General features: G+C 41.5%; 1 protein-coding gene across 1 annotated transcript in view; it reads right to left on the reverse strand.

Annotated features, from left to right (window-relative positions):
* Nucleotides 1–1,921: 1,921 nt before the first annotated feature.
* Nucleotides 1,922–24,890, reverse strand: part of LOC109921648 (integrin alpha-8-like) — a 121,655-nt gene continuing 98,686 nt past the window's right edge. The window contains exons 25-30 of the mRNA XM_048614461.1: nt 21,846–21,998; nt 17,830–17,949; nt 14,803–14,916; nt 12,797–12,898; nt 8,177–8,299; nt 1,922–4,508 (exon numbers count right to left, since the gene is read on the reverse strand). Coding sequence (XP_048470418.1) covers nt 4,455–4,508; nt 8,177–8,299; nt 12,797–12,898; nt 14,803–14,916; nt 17,830–17,949; nt 21,846–21,998 — 666 coding nt within the window. The 3' untranslated portion in view covers nt 1,922–4,454. The remainder of the gene's footprint in view (nt 4,509–8,176; nt 8,300–12,796; nt 12,899–14,802; nt 14,917–17,829; nt 17,950–21,845; nt 21,999–24,890) is intronic.

Genomic DNA, 24,890 nt, shown 5'->3' on the forward strand with positions numbered 1-24,890 from the left:
TTCTGATGATGTCAATTTCCAGGCTGTGCCTTTCATGAAACTAAAAATTTTTTTAAAAACTCTCACATGATATGCTCTCAGAGACTTTGAATTATTAATTGATTATTTTGTCAGATTTATGAGCTTTGTGTTATTAGATGGCTTGGGAGTTTTGTTTGTCGTGGTTACTTGTGGAATCGGTAATGGGGTTGTTAAGAGGTGAAAGGAAGATGGCGGCAGAGTAGGACACTCCTGTTGGAGCTCCTATGCTCTGTCTGTTCTTTTTCCTTTTCTTCTCTCTTTTCTTCCTTCTTCTCTGTCCTCATCACCGGAGGAGAGTACTGCAGCTGCAGGCACCAGCAGCAAGTCCCCAGAGCAGCAAATCCTGCAGCAGCGTGGGGAAGAGCCCCGCAGCAACACATGGGGATGCAGCCCTGGCCTGACACATCACACAGACAGCGTATACCGGGGGCCAGGGACGAGAGCAGGCAATGGCAGCCCCGGGGACCTGCAGTGAGGGCGAAGTCAAGCCTTATGAGGAACGTGAGCCCAGGACTGTAGTGTTGAGCTATTAACTGTGTTTCTTTGTTTTGTCTCCGCTTTAGTAAGAAGGACTGTAATGTTTAACTTCTTGGCGTGCTTTCTCTGTCTTTTTGCTTTGTACTAAGATTCTGTGCCCAGGTACATTTGTACCTAAGATGGCACCTTGTAAACTTTTCACTGTACTCTTGCGAGTGAGTATGTGACAATAAAAGCTAATTCTAAAAAGGTGTAATGGGGATTGTATGTGGTTTGAGGGAATTATGAAGGTAATGGAACCTCCACTCATCATCGGAACTGGGCCAACATCCCAGTGAATTGAGGTAGCCCTTTTAAACTGATGGCATTGATATTGACCCACCTCTACCTTCAAGCTTGCTGTTGGATACAGGAGACATGGACTCAGTCCATCCCTGCCACCTTACCATAAAACTGGCTTGAGTGGACATTGTAAAAATGCAGTGGCAGGAAGTCCTCTGGCTGCTGATTCCCAACATAAAAATCAAGCTTGTTGTCTCTGTTCAGTCAGCTGATGCCACCCCAAGGCAATGAGTGCAATGCTTCAATATTTCTCACTTCTTCTGATGTGAAGAAGGAAGGAAAACAGCCAAGAGTTTTCAATTTATATCAAAGTCTTGTTACTGATTTCTAGGGAGAAATGTATGTATTCAACATAAGCATTATGCAGGTACAGTTACAATGTTTAAAAGAAATTTGGTAAGTACATGAATAGGAAAGGTTTGGAGGGATATGGGCCAAATGCAGGCAGATGGGACTATTTTAGTTTGGAAACATGGTCACCGTGGACTAGTTGGACCAAAGGGTCTGTTTCCACGCTTTATGACTCTTGAGGCTCTGCTTAAACATGATTGCATCTCCTCAAATAGTCTATCTAATATCTAATCTTCATCGCGATGAACTAGGACATGGGTGAGTCAGTTGAAATCAAATGGAACCAAAGTGAAGATCGTAATGATATAAGGAAGAAAAATTATAGAGAAAAAATAAATTCAGTTAATACTCTGTCTCTTTCAATCAATCAACTTGGATTCCTCATTTGTACTTGCTCGAGGGCTCCATACTAGGATGTCTCACTGGTAGAATCAATCCTTAAACATTCAGAGCTGTGCTACTGCTTGTCTTAATAGTTCAAAGCTTGAAAAATAGCACAAAACTTCTAGCATCCATTTTTCTTCAGGGTGCAGCTGTCTATTTTAACCTAACCCACTGTCAGGATGAAGCTACTATGACATATGGAATCATTAACATCAATTAAATTCTATTATTCAGACTGAAGAAGTCAAATGGAACCTTACAATCCCCAGATAACATAGAATACAGTTATGCTAAAGAGATTAGTCATATTAAACTTCAAAAATAAAATCTTGCATTTGTATTGCACTTTAAGTTGAATCCAACAATATTTATTTGCAGGCTATGGCAAAATTTTTATAGATTTTGTGGTGTTCATCCACTATATGTTCCTTTCTAATGGTATATGTGGTTAGGGACTTGTGAAGGCACTGAAGTATTTAATCACCCAGGATTGTATTGAATGGCTAGGCAGTGGGCTGAATGGCCTACTCCTGTTCCTGCAATTAAAAACATAATAGCTGACTAATTCAATACTCTTTCTTGATATCCTAATTGATTTCAGAAATGGAGAGAAGATAAAGGAATTTGTGTTAGGAAAGAGGATGGAGAGAGAGAAAAATACATGCAGGTGAAGCCAAAGTATTTCCTTTGATACTTTTACTGCAAGAGGCCAAAAAATCATTATGTATCTGGTTAGTTTAACTTATGCCAATTTCAAAAACAAATTTTAACCCTTTAACCAATGGAATGACCAGGTCCTTGCACAGCTCCCGGTTACAAATTCAGTGAAAAGCATTCGATGACAGTTTCCCTTACAGTGTATTAGAGGAGAATTCCGTCTCAGTGTTATTGGTCCCTGTTCCTTCTCGATGTAGTCAAGACAGAGTGTCAGTATTTGCTCCATTGTACAGGGCATTGGGATTGAATGCAATGTCTAAGCACACATATACTTTTCCCAGCAGATGTCACATCAAATCAGTCAAGAATCCCAATTCAGATTTTTTGTTCCTAACCAGGAAATGAGACCAATTGTAATGACTGGCCGAGATCATCAGAAACCTGAGACTTGTCCATGAGGCTTAGTGTTACACTAGAAAATCGCTAACTGCTAAATCGTTGGAGAAATTGACCTGAATTCCTTTTTAAAGATAAGACAAGGAGAAAGGAATATTCAAAGTAATTACAACTTTTAAAGTACACAGATATCAATGTAACAGTTCTGGTTGCCCTGCTATAGAAAGCATATTGTTAAATTAGAGAGGGTGCAGAACAGATTTACAAGGATGTTGCCAGGACTGGAGGGTTTGAGTATAAGGAGAGGCTTCATAGGCTTGGACTTTTTTTTGCTGGAGTGTAGGGAGTTGAGGGGTGACCTTACAGGGGTTTGTAAAATCATGAGGGGCATAGATAAGATGAAGAGCAAAGGTCTTTACCCCAGGGTAGGGGAGTTAAAAACTGAGGGTATTTTTTTAAAGTGACAGAAGACATATTTAAAATGGACCTGAGGAGCAACTTTTTCACACAAAGGGTGGTTTGTATTTGGAATGAACTGTCAGAGAAAGTAGTAGATGTAAGTATAGTTACAACATTTAAAAGACATTTGGATAGATACATGTATAGGAAAACTTAAGAGGGAACTGGGCCAAAGGGTCTACTTTAGAGTGGGAAGTTTGGTTGACATGGATGAGTTGGACCGAAAGGTCTGTTTCCATGTTGTATGGCTCTATGACTCTATAACTCAAGTTGTGACTTATTTAAGCATAATAGTTGGGGAAATCACAAGCTATAATTGATATGGCATCTTATGCAATGTAAGTTGAGACAATCTAATGTGAAACCCCAGTTTGATAACATACTAGATCCATGCACTGAAAAGCTAGAGGGGCTGTTTGTCTTTGGTCTAATGGAAAAGCAAAGTAGAGTGCACTGGATAAAGGACTGATTGGGTCTGACGATGGCCAAAGCAAGTAGAAGAGAAGGATAGAATAGGGAGGGGCTGGATACATTTATAGTTTTGCAAGTTAATCATGGTTAAATCAAGTATTCCTGTGTTGTACAACAAAACAAGCATGAGCTAAATCTGGTCTAGCTTCATAACACTATGAAGGATCTGATTGCTATCTGCCTGCTCTGGTCCAGTGGTTTACTGGAATAAATTTCAGAAAATTGCTCACTTCTGGAGTTTTATAAAATTATTTTTGTGGGTTTTAGTGAGCTGTTGTCCCCCAACAATAATTATCTATGAATTAACTGGTTTACAAGGCCTTCTTGATTGGAGTCATACATAAGGCCAGACCTGGTAAGGAAGTAGATTTCCTTCCCTTAAGGACATTCATGAACCAGATAGGTTTTTAACAACTATTGATTGGAATTTCACAGTTACCATTACTGAGACTGGCTTACAATTCCGGATTTTTATCGATTAAACTTGTGCTCCACCAGCTGATGTGGTGGTATGTGAACGCATATCTCCAAGGTATGAGTCTGGACCCCTGCATTACTAGTCCAGTGAGGTTATCATTACCTCCCTCTTCTGGATTGGCTTGATATATAATCTAGGCTGAAAGGTTTTATAAGATTAACAGACGTATTTAAAACCATGTTCACAGAATTGAAAATATGACAGGAATTATTTTCAACTCAGGCCTCCAATAGGAAACGCAAGATCCTAATGGGTACATGTATTTTCTGGCATTAATGGTGAAAAATCAGACAACAGCAGGTTTCCCTTGTGCACCTGATGAGCAAGGTGGAATTTGACTTCTGTGAATTGTAGTAAGACTTGGAGAGGCTGCAGTTTCTTGAGGGAGGTAGGATTGAGGAATTGGGTAGATTGCATGTTACAGCAACCCTTCATCTTCAGTAGGCGGCAGTTTCCGTTTGAAAAATCCACACTGGAACAAAGAAGGATAAAGGGGAAGTAAGTAAAACAAAGCTCATTACAGACTTGCTGTGTCTTCCAATTCTGGGAAGTGAGCTGATTCAAAACCTACAACCTGGCTGAATTGATGAAAGATCAGAATGTAACCTGCAAATATAGGATCAGATCCCAACAATGTGCTGCTCACCAGGAATTAGCTTGGTTTAATATTTAGAAATAAAGCACAAATCTGATATATTAACATAAAAATCCTTTTTTTCTCACTTCCCTATCTGTTTCATGAAGAGGAGACTTGAACTCCAGTATAGGTGTTTTGTAGTTCCACATCATCCTAGAACAAATACCATGATTCTCATCCTACAGTGTAACATCTTCAGTCATTTCCTCTACTTACTGGAATTTTAATTTTAAATGGTTCTGTGTGTTAAATACTGTACCTGTCAGCTTCTCTGTGAATGAAAGATCTTTCCAGCTACTCACTATAGCTGGCTGTTGCAAAATGTTGATTGTAAGTGCAACTCTTCAGGTAACCAAATGGCCACAGGCCCTGAGGTCAATTAGTTGCCTGCCTTAACGTGAAGAAGCACCCCACGCTTCTTCCTCACCACTCTCTGGTCCAATGAATATTGAAGACTTGTCCCCATTTGGTTTATAAGGAGAGATTGGATAGGCTGGGACTTTTTCACCTGGAGTGTAGGAGACTGAGGAGTGACCTTATAGAGGTCCTCAAAATCATGAGGGGTGTAAATAAGGTAGATAGCCACCAGCTTTTCCCCATGACGTGGGAGTCTGAACCTAGACGGGATAGGTTTAAGGTGAGAGGGGAGAGATACAAAAGGGTCCAGAGGGGCAACTTTTTCATGCAGAGGGTGGTGAGTGTCTGGAACGGGATGCCACAGGTAGTGGTGGAAGTGAGTACAATTTCGTCATTTCAGAAATATTTAAACAGGTACATAGATGGGATAGGTATGGAGGGATATGGACTAAATGCAGGAAAATGGGACTAGTTTAAATTGTGAGGTATGGGCAAGTTGGGCCAAAGGCCTGTTTTCATGCTGTAGACCTCTATGACTCTAATTCAGGGTCAATGACTGTGGAACACCATCAGGCATCCCAATGAAGCTTATGTGAGTGGGGCCTTAAAACCAAAGGCAAGTTGTGTGGGGGAGCAGGGCTGACAATCACAGAGGATGAAGGTCTCAGACACCATGGTAACAGCCCAGATTATATTTGTCTGTCGAAAAGAAGCACTCCTATACCTTGGAGGGTCCAAAAATAATTCACATTACCTTTAACGAGATTCTTCCATTCTGTTGCCTGTTGAACCTAATCAGAGCCTGCAGCACACACTGTCCAACCTGTGTCAACGTGAACCAGTGATCAGGGATCCTATTTGTGTTACAGGATCCCAAGTTCCATAGTATATGGACCGTTGACCAGAAACAGAGCTTGTAAAACCAATCACATTCAAAATTAGAGCCAACTGCATTGCCAGTGTTAACTTGGCAGCTAGGCTACCAATTCCTATTTCAAGGCTTTTACCATTCTATTGGTGCCAGGTAGTCAAAATTGAACCCCACTTTGGTTCTTCATTGCACCTCAATCAACAACATTATGCCTGACTTATAATTGTACAATGTAAGTGGATTTCCTGTCTGCTGTACAACTTGCTAAGATCTCTTCATTCTGAGGTGAACTGAGCGAGACAGTATACCAATGTTATAAGATACACTGCAGATCAAAATTAAAATCAAAATGTCATTGAGAAGAGAAATTGAACAGAAAAACAAAAAGTAAATCCTGTGCAGGTGTCTTCCCATTGTCAGAAAATTCGACCACATCAGAAAAAAAGTCTTTCCACTCGTAGATACATCGGGCTGGATTTTCAACGTTGGCTTGGGAACCCAACGCCCAAGTGAATTCCAGGTCCCAATCCCACCGAGAAACCCTCAAATTGGTGACTTGGTGGTTAGCACTTCTGCCTCACAGTGCCAGGGACTCAGGTTTGATTCCACCCTCGGGCAATTAACTGTGTGGAATTTGCACATTCTCCCCGTGTCTTCGTGGGTTTCCTCCAGGTGCTTTGGTTTCCTCCGTGGTCCAAAGATGTGCAGGCTAGGTATATTAGCCATGGGAAATATGGGGTTACAGGGAAAGTGTAGGAGGATGGGTGGGATGCTCGGAGGAGAAATGGTGTGGACTCAACGGGCCGAATGGCCTGCTTCCATGCCATAGGGATTCTACGAAATTCAAATTGCCTAAGTGGCGATGAGATGAACTCAGCACCCAAAGAGAGAGAGATAGACAGACACCTCCACAAGGCAGGAACTGTCTGCCAGGCACCTGTGGCAAAAGGGGATAGCTATCATGTTGGGAGCTGCAACTACCTTGTTGACCCTTTGGAAGGTCATGGAGGAAAAATGAAGTAGAAAGTGGCTTTGGAAAAGAAGGTTAGGATTCGTGGTTATGTGATACTAATTGGCCCTGTGGATTAGACAATCGCTAAAATAAAAACTTGGGTCCCACAGCCTGGACAGCCATGAAATAATATGCATGAACTTTCTTGTCTGCTGCTAAAGAAATCTTGCACATTTTAATTTTAAATGGACAGGGGTGCTCAAAATAAAGTCCTTAACGATCTTATGGGATTGGGAATTGGCTTTGGCCAGCTTTGCAGCTCCCACCCATTCGCCATATAATACTGTCTCAGAGTATCACCAGCCCGAGGCAACAGGATTTTTAATTCCTTGAGCACCAATTCCCACCCCAGTGGCTTTTTAAATATTCTGCCCATGATCCCTCCCTTCCCGTGTCATCTTCAGTTGACTCTTCCTTGACCTGACCTTCGCATAAAGGTACAGTTTGCATCAGTTGCTCTTGGTTGCTAGGATTTCCACCATTTTAACCACCTGAACATTTTTACAAGGCAAATTTGTCAGCAACAAATTCTTTTCTTTTTCCTTTCAATTCAAATCTCTCTTGTTTGTACCCACATCAGATAAAGCAAGTGGTAATTGTCACTTTCACCACAGAAATGATAAGTTGGCAGAGTGAATTGATGTGATTTTTTGATATGATTTGATTTGATTTGATTTGTTATTGTCACATGTACCAGGTACAGTGAAAAGTTTTGCTTTGCATGCTGTACAGGCAGATCATACCACACAAAGTGCATTAGGGTAAGAGAACAGAGCGGGGAATACAATGTTGCGGCTGCAGAGAAGGTGCACAAAGAGCGAGATCAACATTAAATTTAAAATTTTAGAGGTCCATTCAGAAGTCGAATAACAGTGGGGAAGAAGCTGTTCTTGAATCTGTTGAGATAGTAAGAATTACAGATGGGTACATGTGTTTAACCTTTTGTATCTTCTGCCCGACAGAAGAGGTTGGAAGAGATGATAACTGGGGTGGGAGGGGTCTTTGATTATGTTGGCTGCCTTCCCAAGTCATCCGTTAGGGAGGGAAAAGCATCAGAAATGGAGATTAGACATTTTTCTATTAACAGAATGGACAGTAGACTCTGCCAGTTTGTCAACCAAATGATGAATGTGCAAATTACACATTGTGCTTTATTCATGAATTAAGCATGCATCTGTTAATGATTTTGAGGCTTATTTCAAGTGTATCTCATACTTGTTCTCACTGTTATATGTGCTGTATCATCATCAGCAATATAGATACCTTCCAAAGGATGAATGCCACTAGAGCTACAAGTAGCAGGCCACCAAGAACGGCAACTACAATGCACCAGACGGGTATGGGCAAGACATCCTCAGGACCACTGCGGTCAATTAGAGTTTGTACCTGGGAAAAGGAACACATAATATCATTAATATTATTGTGACTGATGGTATTTCCACAAGAGAAGAGAAAGCAATGCTAATTGATTTACCCAACTTTCAATCATCTCATTCACTCTTTTGATAGCAATTGGGTTTGAGTTCCTTTGAATTTCACACATCCTTAATACTTAAATGAATCTTAAAGAATACTGTAGCTATAAACATAGATATTTTCTGATAGCTAGGATTGAAAAGCAGTTGAATTGATTTTTTTTTCATCAAATAAGTGGAGCTGCAAGACAAAATCTTAAAATTTAGTCCAATAATCATGAATAACATTTTTAAAACAAAAACAGATCACTGTTTCTTAATACAATCTGCAATAGCTGTCTAACTTGGGAAATTATATCAATCAACCGAGTGAAATGGGACTGCTGAGAATAAACGATGCAAATGTCATTGTTTTTGAGGTTAATGGTGTGTCTGAATTCTGCATAGAGTTAGACCTTCCTCCTTTTTGAGGGATTAAAAGTTAAAATACTGATAGTTAATTCACATGGGAGGAAGAAGCACGTAACACATTGGTACCTCATGTTTGACATCTTAGGGCTCATTCTATGTCAGAAGTCTGACATAGAGACTTGAGTTTTTGAGGGGACAGAGAGGGATTCAAATCCAGCATTTTCATGAGGGGAGCATTGTGGTTTGCATATCCATGATTCAGTTGCACATGTTTAAGTGAAGCTACCATTAATCAGATCCAATGGGATGTCCAAAGCATGATCCACGCACTTTAGATCTATCAGGCAAAGGTCAAAAGTTTTTAGAATTCTTTGGACAGCTAGTGTACCCTTTTGGAGATGTAAGGTACCTTTTTGGGTATGTCCAGGTAGACCTTTGGGAGAGGTAATCTGTTCTTTGTGAGAGAGAAGATTCCCTTTGGGATTGTTAAGTGTAAATATGAAAGTGCGTTAGGAAGTGGAAAAACTAATTGGAACAGTTAAGCTGTCATGAGAACTGTTGAGCTATCAAGACATTTAAACTCCTGCTCTTTAAATTTAAAAATAAACCCAAATGATTAAGAGGAGATAAGTGCGCACTGTTTCACTATGAAGGCCAACATTTAAAGGAATGTGCTGCACAACTGATTTCACAACCTCATTAACATAGAGCTCCCCTGTTGGTTCACAGATTGATTCACAGATTTAAGTGAATTAAAGTTCTTGAAGTGGAGCTAGAATGCAAAAGCTTATTGTTGTAAAGAACTGTATGGTTGAAGAGTGTTAAAACAAATTGGTGGATTTAATAAATGGCTTGTTTTAAAATGGTGAATTCATCAGTCGATATTGAAGAACCTTACTTCATTTTGTCACAGCACGGGCCTGAGGTCTGCCCATACTGGCAGAATTGCCATGGAGGGCATGAGGGCAAGGATGAGGGATGTGGGTTGTGCCTAGGATGGCATAGGGACTATAAAGAGCCATGGGTTTAAGGGAAATCATATAGGTTAGCTTACATGAGGGTTTGGGTGATGGCATGCATTGGCATGGATGGAGCATGGGGAACATATGGGGAGTGACGGGCTATGAGCGGTGAGGGCTGGAAGAGTATTTATTGTTTTTCTTTAAACAGCTGGGACATGAGTTAAGTCTTTCTCACAGCCTACCTTTGCACATGGCAGTCCTTGTGGCTGCCTCTGAACTCTTTCTGGGGTCAGTGGGCATGACTCCCAATACACTGGCACATCACCCACCAACCCCCATTCCCCAAAAACAGCAGAAGGATAACTACCACAGCAACCATCACCACCCCATCCCCTACCCATCCCATATTTTCTCATAATATGGTGCCACTTCTTCTCAATTGGAGATCCTTTGATTCCCTCAGTGTTATTCAGTGCTCATTCTCTTGCCCCTGAATCAGAATGTCCTGAGGTCATGCTAAACATGTTATGTACATGAACCTTTTCCTTTTCGTTTTGCAGAATGACAAGAACCTATGTTAACCTGTCCTTTGTATCCTGCCTTCAGTGAGGGCTCTACAGAATCTTAGTGTTGTACATATCAACTCTTTTTGCAAAAGGAAACTCTATATCCTAACATAATCTGCAATAGCTGTCTAATTTGAGAAATTGAGCGAAACATGACTGGTGAGAATAAACAGCTCAGTTGTCTTCAAAAGTAAATCCCTCTTTTGGTCTCTAATTGACCTTTCTCCTCTTTTTATCACCCAATTCCCATTGCTGTATCTATAAAAGGCATTGGGATTTCCTTTGATATTAACAACATTCGCTGCCCTCTCGAGGTCTATTCGATAGCTTCAGGAAGTGGAAGCCATTCATTAGCTCACTGATTGGTGTTGTGTGGAATATCCCAGCACTGTGCAGCCATGCAGCTTAGAGGGAACACAGTCTTTTTCATAATCCCTCTTTGCCTCTATTGTTCGGTCTCTCACCTCCCTTCTGTGTTCAGCTGGTTCTCAACTGGATTTAGTACCTGACACTTGTCTTAAGCACAGTCTTTCTTTGTTACCTTGAATTCTGTCTGTTTTGTCTTTCTTTCCCCTTTTGTGGGAATACATCTTGATTGTACCCAAACCTTTTCCTGCTAACCTTTGCTTTCAGTTTGTCTGGGGAGGCGATGGCCTGGTGCTATTATTGCTGGACTGTTAATCCAGAAACCAGATAATGTTTTGGGGACCGGGGTTCGGGGACCATGGCAGATGGTGGAATTTGAATTCAATAAATATCTGGAATTAAGAGTTGAATGATGACCGTGAATTGATTGCCGATTGTTGGAAAAACCCATCTGGTTCACTAATGCCCTTTAGGGAAGGAAACTGCCATCCTTACTTGGTCTGCTCTACATGTGACTCCAGTCCCACAGCAATGTGCTTGACTTTTAACTGCCCTCTGGGCAATAAATGCTGCTTGGCCAGTGACACCCTCATCCCACGAATGAATAAAGAGTATCTGGCCAAGCTCTGCTGTGGCCCATTGACCTTGGCTCTCTAGTAATTGATAATTCTTACTCTGGATTGACCAATGTCGTTTTCCATCTTCACCTGACCCTTATGCTCACTGTGCCCAAATGTTCCCCAATTATCACTTGATCTATTTGGCCCAGCTCAAGAACCAGCTCTGACATGGCCTCCCTGGACTGGACACATACTGTTGTATGAAATCTCCTGTGCACAATCGACAAACTCTTGTCCCTCACTGTCCTTTATATGTCCCAGCCTATACACAAGCAATTGAAGTCTCCCACTATAACTACTCTATGATGTTTACCTTTCCTGTAATTTCCCTGCAGATTTATTTCTCTACATCTATTCCATTAGTTGGTGATCTACAGATGGCACCTTTATTATTCCTTAGCTCTAGCCAAACCACTAATACCCCAAGGCCTCTGAAACATTCTCTTTGTCCTGTACTACCAAGGATCATCACTAAAAGCATCAAGGGGTATGAGGGGAAAGCAGGAACTTAGCACTAAGATAGGAATTTACTACTACCATATTGAATTACAGAGCAATGCCCTCCTCCTGCTCTTAGTTTCCATACTGTCCATCACAAGCAACAACATCTCTCCTCCTTTTATTCCTTTCCTATCTTTTCTGAATATGGCTAGTCCACTTCAGTTTTTGGTTAACAGTAACCCCCAAGATGTGGTTAGTGGGGTATTCAGTAATGGTAATTCCACTGAATATCAAAGGTAAATGGTTCGGGCTTCTTTTGTTAGAGATGGCCATTGCCTAGCATTTGTTCTGACAGCTAAGGTGAATATTAGTTTGATTTTCAAAAGCTCCAAAACCATTTATCTCTGCGGGGGTTGTACAAGCATTTTAATTGATAGTTTTAAGAAGTTATTAAAGGATTAGCAATCTTTGATGCACTAATGAAATTGATATTTGTCTGTTTTTAAAAATCTTGACCACTTGAAAGGATTTAATTCTTTTGGAATGGCATTTTTGAAGGATTGTTTTATAAAGTGTGGGCATTTCAATGAGATTAGATTCTTAGAAATGTATTTGTTTTGCTATCCATTTCAAAGATATTTTGCGTCATGGCTATAGTGGATATTAGCTAGCTGACTACGAAGGATATATGTGGAGCAACAAGGGGACATGGGCGATTTGGCTATAGTGGTTTAATGCCCGCGTGTCTCCTGCTACTGTAATAGGAGCTGAAAATCCAGAGAAAGTTTGTTGATTTATGCTTACTTGTTTTCTCTGGGATTTCTGTCAATCTTCCCTTAAAGTTACAGCAAATGTACAGGAGAATCTTTAACAAAAAAACAAATTGCTGGAAAAACTCAGCAGATCTGGCAGTATCTTTGGAGAGAAAGCAGAGTTAATGATTTGGGTCCAGCGGCCCTTCGTAAGAATTCGTTGAACCAGCTCTTTGTGGATATTACAAGTAATAGTTTATAATATCTGGAAACATTGGCCTATGACTAGAAATGAGTTCCCAGTTGCTGAAATCTCCAATTCTACCATGTCTCATCTCTGTGCTACTTACCATCATGTTGTCACTGGGGAATTCTTCAGGCTGTACTTTGTATGGCATTTCTTGCACAATGAATGATGCTTGGGATTGGAATGTAAACTGTTTGTTACGGTTCTGTAAGACATAAGAGTATTTTGTGTTTTTGTTTCATTCTTTCCCTTTTTATTTTCTCCTCACCTTTACTGCAGATATTGGGAAAGATAACTCCACAGGTATTGGCAGCTCTTTGGTCCCTGGCCTAAGTGGACATTGACTTGCAAGCGCAGAGTAGTTGGAAAACACTCATGGAAAGCCTCGGAGCCAGGAGACCGAGGTTCAAGCTCCACCAGCAGCAGGATTCTGCTAATATAACCATCCTCCACTACATATAAAATTACCTCTTTCAGCTGTTCCAGTCATTCCTCCAGATGATGGGCAGAGCAGCCTGCTTCAAAATTTTAAGGCCCTATTCAAGTAACTGCTCTGTTCAGACCATACTTTAACAGTGTAATATTAAATTAGTTGAGTTATTGTTACTGCTGTCAGCTTGAAAACATAGAAACTATGATCTTTAAATCTATGAGGAAAACCTGGCTCAGCAGTGGAAGGCACTGCCTTAATAAATTTTGCTGGGACAACTGTAACCAAAAACATTAATTATAGAATAAAGCACACAATGTACCCTGAAGAATACCTGTTAAAGGTACGTTAGAAAATCCTCACATTCATCTTGTGGCTTTGAGCGAGATTGATCAGGTGTGGGTAGTTAGTCTCAGACTCAGGAACATTTTACCTTCTGGACTAATGGCAATGAAGTTTAAATTCATGTCAGAAGTTGTACCAAAGGTGGGTGGGCTGGAAAATTGCCTTGGGAGATCCGTGCGGTGTTTGTTAGTACATTTCTGCCTCTAAGCTATTTTAAAAGTAGATGCTTGGTGGGTGAAGGTTTTACAGCACAAGTAGGTGGTAACTAATGAAGGCTCATAAAGGCCTAATATGAACACTGGGAACTTTCCAGTCCCACTACAGCAGCCTAACCACAGCCAATACAAGGAAGCACCGTGAGCTAGTGTTCCAAACAATTGCTCATCAACATAGTGCCTGTGGGTGAGAGGTGGCCAAGGTTATGGTTAGAGACTGACTTACGGAGGGCTTTCCCTTGCAAAATAGCAATCTGGTAGCAGTGGTTGGTATGAATTTTCTCTTCACTCGAAAGTCTTCAGAGGGCCTCTCTATCTCAAGGCATCCTCTATCTCTAACCTACTATGGCAGCTCCCTCTTCTCATAGTGGGGCTTCTGTTCTCTCAGGGCTGATGGCCTTCCATTGGCCCTCTAGCCTTGGAATCCTTATTTGGAGAATGAGCAATTCTAAAATCAGGTCAGGCCTCAGGCTCCAAATGAAAAGCCCTGTCCTCAATCATTAGGATTGGCGTTGAGCTGGTACCTCAGGCACCTTAGTTCCTAAAGCTCACCAGATTGAATATATTGAACTTTGGCCTAAGATGTAAAAGGGTAATGTCCTTTCTCCATATCTCCCTTGTTCTCCAAATCCTCCTTAGGATGATTATTATGCTGAGTCATGGTCCCATTATACACTATTGTGCACTGTATATCAACCATGTGACTGTTCTTCATGTGGCAGCTTAGTGAAGAACATTTTGACATATGAAATGTGAGGAACATCCCAGTCTCTTCATGTCCTACTCTCAACCAGATTCCTTCCATTCATTTTGTGATCCTTGGCCCATAATCTGGAACAGGAATTTTGGAGGATGCACCCCTTCTCTAGTTCAAGGATGGGGTGACCAATTGTCATTGCTAGGCCAGCTGGGTTTATGGACATAGAAATGAACCTGGAACCTAGCACAGTTGAGTTCCACATTGGCCTTTGCGTTTATCAATGCTCCTCTCCAGGTCATCATAATGTTCTGCAAATTTCATCTAGCTGCCAGTAACGAAAATAATTAAAAAGGAAGACTGGGGTGGGGGGGGTGTTGGTAACAGAATCTGCTTCAAGAAAACAAAGTTCATTGATTTACCTGCACAAAGACCTCCATCCTGAGCTGAGAGTGTATGTTTATCACAGCTCGCTTCTCTTTCTCCAGAAGTCCCACTCGACACATAATTTTCACACAAGTCACAGTGGTGCAAGTCTGGTAGGAAGATAGACCAATTTCAGGCTCAAAGCACATCAAAGCCTCATAAAGGGCAACAATTCCAAATGTACTCCTGAATGAATGAGTATTAGGCTAAGTAGCAAAAACTGGCCCTGCCCAAATCAGGTTAATTAACTCAAGAAAAATCAAAACTAAATGAAACTCAAATCCAACATTTGTATCAACTGTGTCTAATAACTAAAGAATAAACATGAGCTTTCCAGGTCCTGAAACACTTGTTAAACAAAAGGGACGGTATTGTTTGGAAACTAGAGTTCATCGATGAAAACTATTGTTGTTGCCAGGAAATACTTTCATAGAAAATAGGAGTAGATGTAGATTTTTTGGCTCTTTAAGCCTGCTCTGCCATTCAAAATGACCATGGCCGATAATCAAACTCTATTCCAACTTTTTCTCTCCTTGTTCCAGCAAACAAATAATGTTGACTAAGGGACATAGTATCAATTAGAATCAATATTAATTCTGGAACCATTGATTAAAAAACCAGATATAATTTCAAACAGCCTGATGGATTCATGCAGTTAGCTTGGAGAACTTACGAATGACTGACAAAGCTTAAAATCTCTTATTTATATATTTGTTCACAAGGTTTTATTTTTATTTTCTTTCATGGGATGTGAGCATCACTACAAGGTTAGCATTTATTCTTTATTTCTAAGCGGCTGGCATTCGGTGGTTGGGGCCAGGTGCGGTCATCCTAGCACGTGGGAAAGCGGAACTATGTATGGAAAGCACCAACATGGAGGCTATTAAAGGACTGTAATGTTTATCTTTTAACTTTATTTCTTTATTTTCCTAAGTTATTCTATGAAGAACTGCAAAGTAGAACTTCTGGCTTTTTTCTTTATTTATCTACTTTTGTACCTTATCTATTTCAGTACCTAAGATTTGTAACTAGGTACTTTGTACCTAAGATGGCGCTGTATGTGATGACAATGTACACTTTTCACTGTACTTTTGCACTTGAGGACATTGCGAAAATAAAACTTAATTCTAATTCAAATAAATACCATTGTGAAGATGATGGTAAGCTGTGTTCAGTCCAATTCTACAGTGGTTTGGTGCAATGGAATGGTTTTCAGGACAAATTAAGAGTCAGCCACACAGCCTGGGTCTGGAGTTACATGTGGACCAAATAGACTAAAGACATTTGAGAGCCAGTTGGATTTTAGCAACAATTTGATAGTCGCCTGGTCACCATTGCAGAGATAGGCTTTTAATTCCCAATTTATTAACTAATTGAATTTAAATTGCATCATTAGCCAAGGTGGAATTTGAATATAGGTTCCTATGGTCTCTGGATTACATGTTGAGTGATAACATCACTATACCAGCATCCCTGTAAGTTACAGGTAATGCTAACTGGGCAGTTATTGTCCACTTCTGGTAATTACCATTGCAGAAACCTGAAATACCTTTCAAGATTGGATTCTGAATCACAGTTATACAACATGAAAACAGACCCTTTGGTCCAACTCGTCCATGCCGACCAGGTCTCCTAGACTGATCTAGTCCCATTGGTTAGCATTTGGCACATACTCCTCTAAACTTTTCCTATTCTTGTACCTATCTAGATACCTTTTAAATGTTGTAATTGTATCCGCCTCCACCACCTCCTCTGGCAGCTTGTTCCATACATACGCCACCCTCTGCATGAAAAAGTCGCCCCTCAGGTCCCTTTTGAATCTTTCCCCTCTCACCTTAGAAATTTGTCCTCTAGTTTTGGACTCCCCTACCCTGGGAAAAAGACCTTGGCTATTCACCCTGTCCATGCCTCTTACAACTTTATAAATATCTATAAGGTCACTCCTCAGCCTCTAACACTCCAGAGGAAAAAGCCCCAATCTATTCAGCTCTCCCTACTGCTCAAACCCTCCATTCCCGCAACATCCTTGTAAATTCTTTCTGAACCCTTTCAAGTTTAACAGCATCAATTGCAGTCTTCAAAGTACATCGAAAATATTGGTGAGCTGCTTCAAGACTGGAATTAATGGAATTAGTAAAAACCGAAAGAACTGCGGATGCTGTAAATCAGGAACAAAAACAAAGTTGCTGGAAAAGCTCAGCAGGTCTGGCAGCATCTGTGAAGGAGAAAACAGAGTTAACATTTCGGGCCCGGTGACCCTTCCTCAGAACTGATGTTGTTGTTGTTAATGGAATTAGTGTTCATTGAGCTAGAAATAGTGCTCAAGTTTTAAATGCATAGATGTAAATTATTGTTCTGGCTAAGTGATTCAAATTTGACTGAACTAATAATCTGAACAAAAACCAGAATTAATAAGGGGAATACACTGAACTTTTTTTTTAATTAACCTATTTTTCTAATCAGCCTGTTCAGAAATGTTATTACACACCCGCTGGAGCAGGTGGGACTTGAACTCTTCTGAAGAAGAGTCTAGGCCCGAAACGTCAGCTTTCCTGCTCCTCTGATGCTGCTTGGCCTGCTGTGTTCATCCAGCTCTACACCTTGTTATCTCAGATTGAATTGTTAGCTTGCCTTGAGCTCTGAATGTGTAAACCCAAGGTTGGGAAACAGTACATCTAACTGCTACGCAGAATGAGGCTAATGCAGTAATAGACATTTCTTTGGCAGCACGTTGCTTGAAGTATGTGAGCAGCATGTGGAAGCCTGTGACAAATAGGTCAGTGTCTTTTAAGGATGAAGATTTACTTGTGAGCAAGTTCAGTCAGCCAAACGCTAAGGCAACAGACTGTGCAAGTTAGAAGTGCCAACATGTTAAATCACATGGAGCAATGAGACAGTTCTGCATGAAATGATTTTATGATGCCGGGGGGAATGTTTGTTCTTACACAGTAACATTTTTAGGACATCAAGCTGCAAAACTCATACAGTTATTCTTCATGTGAAATTTTGACAAACACCCTTACCAAATTAAAGATGGTCTCCTTCATTGCATTTTCTGCCTTGTTCACATCTCTTTTATTCATGTTATGTCGGGAGTTCTCAGTAGTTTTAGATAATGGGCTCATTGTACTCATTGTTTCTACCTGCAGGTGAAAAACAGCATTGTTATTCATGATTCTTGAATTCTGAGTATAGCTGCGTCCATATCACTTTGACAAGCTCTTTAAGGCACACCACCTTCATGTGAAAATAGTTTTGAACATCATTTGATTGGGGCGAATTAAAGAATCCTCACTCTGATGGCTCAGTTTGTTATTGTGCTGTTTGAAGCTACATCATTGAGTCTTATAAACTAAAATAACTCCCGGCTCAATCACTGACCTCTGCTCAGGCAACTAATGGTTGCTGAGCAAGGCAATGGAGATGCTACAATCGGGGCACTGTAGGTGCTGAGCAAGAAAAGAAATACACCACGTTCTCTGCTCCACAGGAAGAAGTTAGAACTAGGTGTCATCACCAAACCTGTAAATAGTACACAGGACCCTATCCAGCAACTATTCTCCATGGTAAACAAGGAATGTCAGTGGATTGATCAAGTAAAAGGAGCAAACCACCAAATTAACCTGCTGCGATGCATGTAGATTCATAAGTTCATATAGTACAGCAAAGTTCCTTTGGCCCATTGAGTCTGCACTGACAATAGCTACCACTAAAGGCGAACTAATCCCAATTTCCTGCACTTGTCCCATTTCCACGAATGTTATGATATTTCAAGTGCTCACCAAAATATTTTTTAAAAGTTGCAAGTTTTCTGGCCTTTATTTCAGGCAGTGCATTCCAGATCTTATCCTCCTCTGCGTGAAAAAGTTTTTTCCCAAATCCCCTCTGAATCTCCTGCCCCTTACTCTAAAACTATGCCCTCTTGTGACTGACCCTCAACCAAGGGGAACAGCTGTTCTGTATTCACCCTGTTCATACCCCTCATAATCTTATTCATCTCAATCATGTCTCCCCTCAGCCTTCGCTGCACTAGAGAAAACAATCCAAGCCTATCTTAAAACTCAATTTCCAGGCAACATCCTGGTGAACCTCCTCTGTGCCCCTGCTAGTGCTATCACATCCTTCCTGTAGTGAGGTGACCAGCAAATGCACAGAGCACTCCTGCTGTGGCCTGACCAACACTCCATATAACTTCAACATTACTCCTTTGTTCTTATGCTCTATGCAATAACTGATGAAAGCAAGTGTCCCATATGTCTTCTTAACTATCCTAGTCACATGGTCTGCAGACGTCAGGGATCTGTGAATAATTACACCAAGATCCTTCTGTTCTTCTAAGCTATCCAGTATCTTGACGTTCATTAAATACTCTCTCACCTCGTTTCTTCTTCCAAAGTGCATCACCTCTCACTTATCAGGGTTAAATACCATCTGTCTCTGGTCTGCCCATCTGACCAAACTATCTATATCTTCCTGCAACCTACAAACATCTTCGCTATTAACCACTTTACCAATCTTGGTGTCATCTACAAATTTGCTTTTAACATTCCCGCCAACATTTTCGTCCATATCATTTGTATAGTATGTGACAAACAATAAAGGGCCCAGTACTGATCTTTGTGGTACACTGCAGGATACCAGCCTCCAGTCACTCAAACAGCCTTCTACCACTACACTTGGTGTCCTATTACTAAGCCAGTTCTGATCCATCTTGCCAAATTTCCCTCAATTCCATGTGCTTTAACCTTCTCAATCAGTCTCTTATGTGGGGCCTTGTCAAAAGTTTTGCTAAAGTCCACGTTATGCACATCACCTGAACTTCCCTCATCCACATACTTGATCACATTTTCAAATAATTCGAACAAATTTGTTAGTCGTGACCTCCCTCTGAAAAAGCCATGCTGACTACCCCTAATTAGCCCATGCTTTTCCAAGTGGGTATTAATTTGCTCGTTCAGAATTTTCTCCGATAGTTTGCCACCCACTGACGTGAGACTGACTGGTCTGTAATTTCCTGGTTCATCTCTACCATCCCTCTTAAAAAAGAGGAACCATATTAGCTGTCCTCCAGTTCTCTGACCCTTCCCTGTGGCTGCAGAGGAATTAAAAATTTGGGTCAGAGGCCTGTCTCTGTCAATTTCCTGCCTCGCCTCCCACGGTAGACTTACACTTAAAGAGCTGTTGCCAGCCTACTGTGGCCAGATCCTGCTTTAATAAAACCTGCCTTCCCACAATCCAAAGCCATCTTTTGCAGACCGTAATTTTTCTTGTCCAGAAAAAATACCATTTTGTGGTCACTATTGCTAAAATGTTCCCCCACTGCCACTTCGATCACTTGTCTGGCTTCTTTCCCCAGAATCAGATCCAGCAATGAGCCATCCCTTGTTGGACCTTCTATGTATTGATACAAAAAAACTCTCCTGGATACATTTCAAGAAATTTTCCCCCTCTAAACTCTTAATACTATGAATATCCAAATTTATGTTGGGAAAGTTAAACTCCCCTAGTATAATTAACCAATTAATACTCCTACACACCTTTTTGAACTGTCGACATATTTGCTCCTCTATTTCCCGCTGACTCTTTGGGGGCCTATAATACATTCCCAGTAAAGTAGCTGCCCCCTTAACATTCCTAAATTCTACCCTCAAAGTCTTGTTTGAGGACCCTTCCAAAATATCATCTCTTCTTATTGTAGTATTTGACTCCTTAATTAATAGTGCTACACCACCACCACTTTTACACCCTCCTGTCTCGCCTAAATATCCTATAGCCTGGAATATTGAGTTGCCAGTCCAGCCCTTCCTTCAAACATGTTTCTTTGATGGCAACACGTGTCAATCCATGCGATTAACTTAACAGTCGTACCTATAACACGCCTAGCATTAAAGTAAAGACCATCCAGCCTTGTCTTACTCTCTTGACACTCAACATTGCTGAACTCACTGTGACTTGCTTCCTTTGCTGCAGCATGATGTCTCTGTTTTATCGATATTCTGTCCCTCTTCCCCATGCCAGACTAATTTAAACTCCTCCAAAGAGCACTAGCAAACCTACTTGTGAGGATGTTGAGCCCAATGTGGTTCGGGGCAGACTGTCCCATTTGTACCTGGTCCAAAAATGGTCCCAGTGATCCAGGAATCTAAAACCCTCCCCCCTTGCGTCAACTCTTGAGCCACACATTCATCTGTCCTATTTTCCTATTTCTAAACTCGATGGCACAAGGCGTCAGGAGTAATCCAGAGGTTACAACCATTGAGGTCCTGCTTTTTAATCTACTGCATAGCTCCCTGAATTCCTGATGCAAAACCTCATTCTTCACTTTGCACATATCACTGGTGCCAACATGTACCACAACCTCTAACTCATCACCCTTCCCTTTCAGGATGCCCTTAAGCTGTTCAGTGACATCCCTGACCTGGGCACCAGGGAGGCAACACACCATCCTGGAGTCACACCTTTGGCTGCAGAAATGCCTGTCTACTCCCTGACTAAAGAACCCCCATCACTATCGCTCTTCCTCTCTGCCCCTGTACAGTCAAGCCGCTTGTAGTGCCAGAAGCTTGGCTCTGGCTGCATTCCTCCAAGGTACCAGCACCCTCATCATCTTCCAAATGGAATACCAGTCAGCGAGTGAGACCTGGAGCTCCAGCTTCTGCAGCTGAGAATATTTCCTGCACATATGCTCATCATATGTGGTCATATAGCATTCATAACAATAACAAAAAGCTTCTATTAAATGAGCTACAATCACAATATTTGATCTAATCATAACGATAACACTTGAAGAAGATCTCAGTAAAAGCATCAATATTCATTATTCCTTTAATATTAAAATCTTTGTTTTAAATTAATATCCTCAAAAGAATCCAAGGTACATAAATGCATAAATTGTTAGTTGCAAGTTCTACAAATTCTTGAATAGAACATTAATACAGTAGGCAATTCATTATAATATGTCAACAAAAATGACTTTCGTCTTCTTATCCCTTATTTTCTCACATGAAAAGTTACACATTTTGAAAGTGCAAAGTCTTACCCAATTCTCAGCTTCTGAAGCGTTCACTGTGCAGTTGATTCTGCCCCATGGAATAATCTTTGATTTGAACAGTAGACTGTTACCAAGGAAAACTGCAGGCCAGTCAACTTCAAGCACAGCATCACTGATTGCTGATGGACCATTGTTGTGTAGCTAGGGTGAGACACAGAAGAAGTTATATAACGGAGATAGTAGGAACTGCAGATGCTGGAGAATCCGAGACAACAAGGTGCAGGGCTGGATGAACACAGCAGGCCAAGCAGCATCATAGGAGCCGAAAGGCTGACGTTTCGGGCCTAGACCTCTCATCAGAAAAGGGGGAGGGGAAGGGGGTTCTGAAATAAATAGGGAGAGAGTGGGAGGCGGATAGAAGATGGATAGAGGAGAGGATAGGTGGAGAGGAAACAAACAGGTCGAAGAGGCGGGGATGGGGCCAGTAAAGGTGAGTGTAGGTGGGGAGTTAGGGAGGGGATAGGTCAGTCCAGGGAGGACGGACAGGTCAAGGGGGCGGGATGAGGTTAGTCGGTAGGAGATGGAGGTGCGGCTTGAAGTGGGAGGAGGGGATAGGTGGGAGGAAGAACAGGTTAGGGAGGCAGGGACGAGCTGGACTGGTTTTGGGATGCGGTAGGGGGAGGGGAGATTTTGAAACTTGTGAAATCCACATTGATACCATTGGGCTGCAGGGTTCCCAAGCAGAATATGAGTTGCTGTTCCTGCAACCTTCGGGTGGCATCGTTGTGGCACTGCAGGAGGCCCAGGATGGACATGTCGTCTGAGGAATGGGAGGGGGAGTTGAAATGGTTCGCGACTGGGATGTGCAGTTGTTTATTGCAAACCGAGTGTAGGTGTTCTGCAAAGCAGTCCCCAAGCCTCCACTTGGTTTCCCTGATGTAGAGGAAGCCACAACGGGTACAGCGGATGCAGTATACCACATTGGCAGATGTGCAGGTGAACATTTGCTTGATGTGGAAAGTCTTCTTGGGGCCTGGGATGGGGGTGAGGGAGGAGGTATGGGGGCAGGTGTAGCACTTCCTGCGGTTGCAGGGAAAAGTGCCGGGTGTGGTGGAGCTGGAGGGGAGTGTGGAGCGGACGAGGGAGTCACGGAGAGAGTGGTCCCTCCGGAAAGCAGATAAGGGTGGGGAGGGAAAGATGTCTTTGGTGGTGGGGTCGGATTGCAGATGGCGGAAGTGTCGGAGGATGATGCGTTGGATCCGGAGGTTGATGGGGTGGTACGTGAGGACGAGGGAGATTCTGTTTTGGTTATATAACACCTATTTATTTCATAGACATTTGAATGTCTTCAAATTAACTAATGGACTGCACCATGGATGAGTTAACTTCTTTTACCTCTTGTTAGGAACATGAAGTCACTGCTCTGCCAATCTGTTCACCCTGAAATGATTATAATTCTTTCATTTATTGAATATCCTTACTTAAGTATCTGTCTCTGTTAATTGTTTCTGCAGCCACAATGTTCTAGGATTATGAATCAGATGTTTTTGTGGTCATTTGGGTTTTCCCAGAGTAAGCTTTTAGCCTGTTTAGTTCTAATATTATGAATGCATTCCCTTGTTTTGGATTTTTTGCTAAATGGAAGAGAAGCTTCCCATCAACTGTGTTGTTTTCAACTTCTATGTTCACAGGCTTAATTGTTTGACAATTTTCATGTTGATGTTACAGGCTAAATTAATCCACTGGTGAGAAAGCTCTCCAGAATTAGCCTTTGTCTATTAACCTGGAGCTCTGATCGTTTGTAGTTTGACAGCACACACTGTCCTGAATCTGTTCCTCAACCCATTGAGCAACTGCACCATTCTCCAGGCTGGAGTCATTTGTATTCATCTAGTCTCACAAGAGAAAAGGATTCTACTTTTCAATATGCCTTTCTTCTTTAAGGCTCAATCATAATCTTAGTGTATCATCAGAAAACCAACACAAAATCTTGTACAGTCATAGCTGAGATACCTATAGTAACACCAATTCCTAAAGATAGACAAGAACAGATGAAGTCAAGGCTTAGGGCCGGATTTTCACGACTGAGGCAGACAGCACAAGTTGGGAAATTTCCTGACACTGCAGACCTGTCTTGTGCTCATTATCTCGTAATGTTCAGTCCAGGGCAGAGTGAGAGTAATGGTGCGAGATAGATTTGGGTCCAGAAGCAGATCTTAGATGACCGTGGGCACTGGTGACACAGGCTAATAAAAAAGTCTCAGAGATAGTAGGAACTGCAGATGCTGGAGAATCTGAGATAACAAGGTGTAGAGCTGGATGAACACAGCAGGCCAAGGAGCATCAGAGGAGCAGGAAGGCTGACGTTTCAGATTTCTGAAGAAGGGTCGAGGCCCAAAACGTCAGCCTTCCTGCTCCTATGATGCTGCTTGGCCTGCTGTGTTCATCCAGCTCCACACCTTGTTATCTAATAAGAAAGTCTGTTGTGGTTCTCTGGGACTTCATCCCAGTTGTAATAAAAGCTACCCTCTAGCCTTTACATTTCATGCAGCCCAGCAGTTCCCCATGGCCCGTTATGGTCTCCATGCCAACTCATTTCCTATTCATGCCCATTCACCCACTATGCACTATGTATATAATAACAATGGTATGTGTGGAACTGCTGAGAAAAATAGAACACTCATTCAGAAATATTCTTTGAAAATAAGTAGCTGTTCCTACAACCCTGTAAAATGTTAATCAAACAGACCATTAAAGTAAAAATAACAGAGGTTTCAAACACTTTATATCTCTTAATCTTGTCTGAATAAACATTGAAATAGCAAGAACTGCAGATGCTGGAGTCAGAGATAACATTGTATGGAGCTGGAAGAACACAGCAGGCCGGGCAGCATCAGAGGGGCAGGAAAGTTGATGTTTTGGGTCAGGACCCTCCCAACCTGAAACGTCAGCTTTCCTGCCCCTCTGATGCTGCCTGGCCTGCTGTGCTTCTCCAGCTCCATACTGAATAAACATTGATCTCTTTTGTCAATGTCTCACAGAAAGAACAACTTTTTATCACAATGTGAAATCCTCAATCAAAGTCAAGAATTC

The sequence above is a fragment of the Rhincodon typus genome, chromosome 30 (genome assembly GCF_021869965.1).
Source record: "Rhincodon typus isolate 14 chromosome 30, sRhiTyp1.1, whole genome shotgun sequence".
NCBI classification, from domain to species: Eukaryota; Metazoa; Chordata; class Chondrichthyes; order Orectolobiformes; family Rhincodontidae; genus Rhincodon; species Rhincodon typus.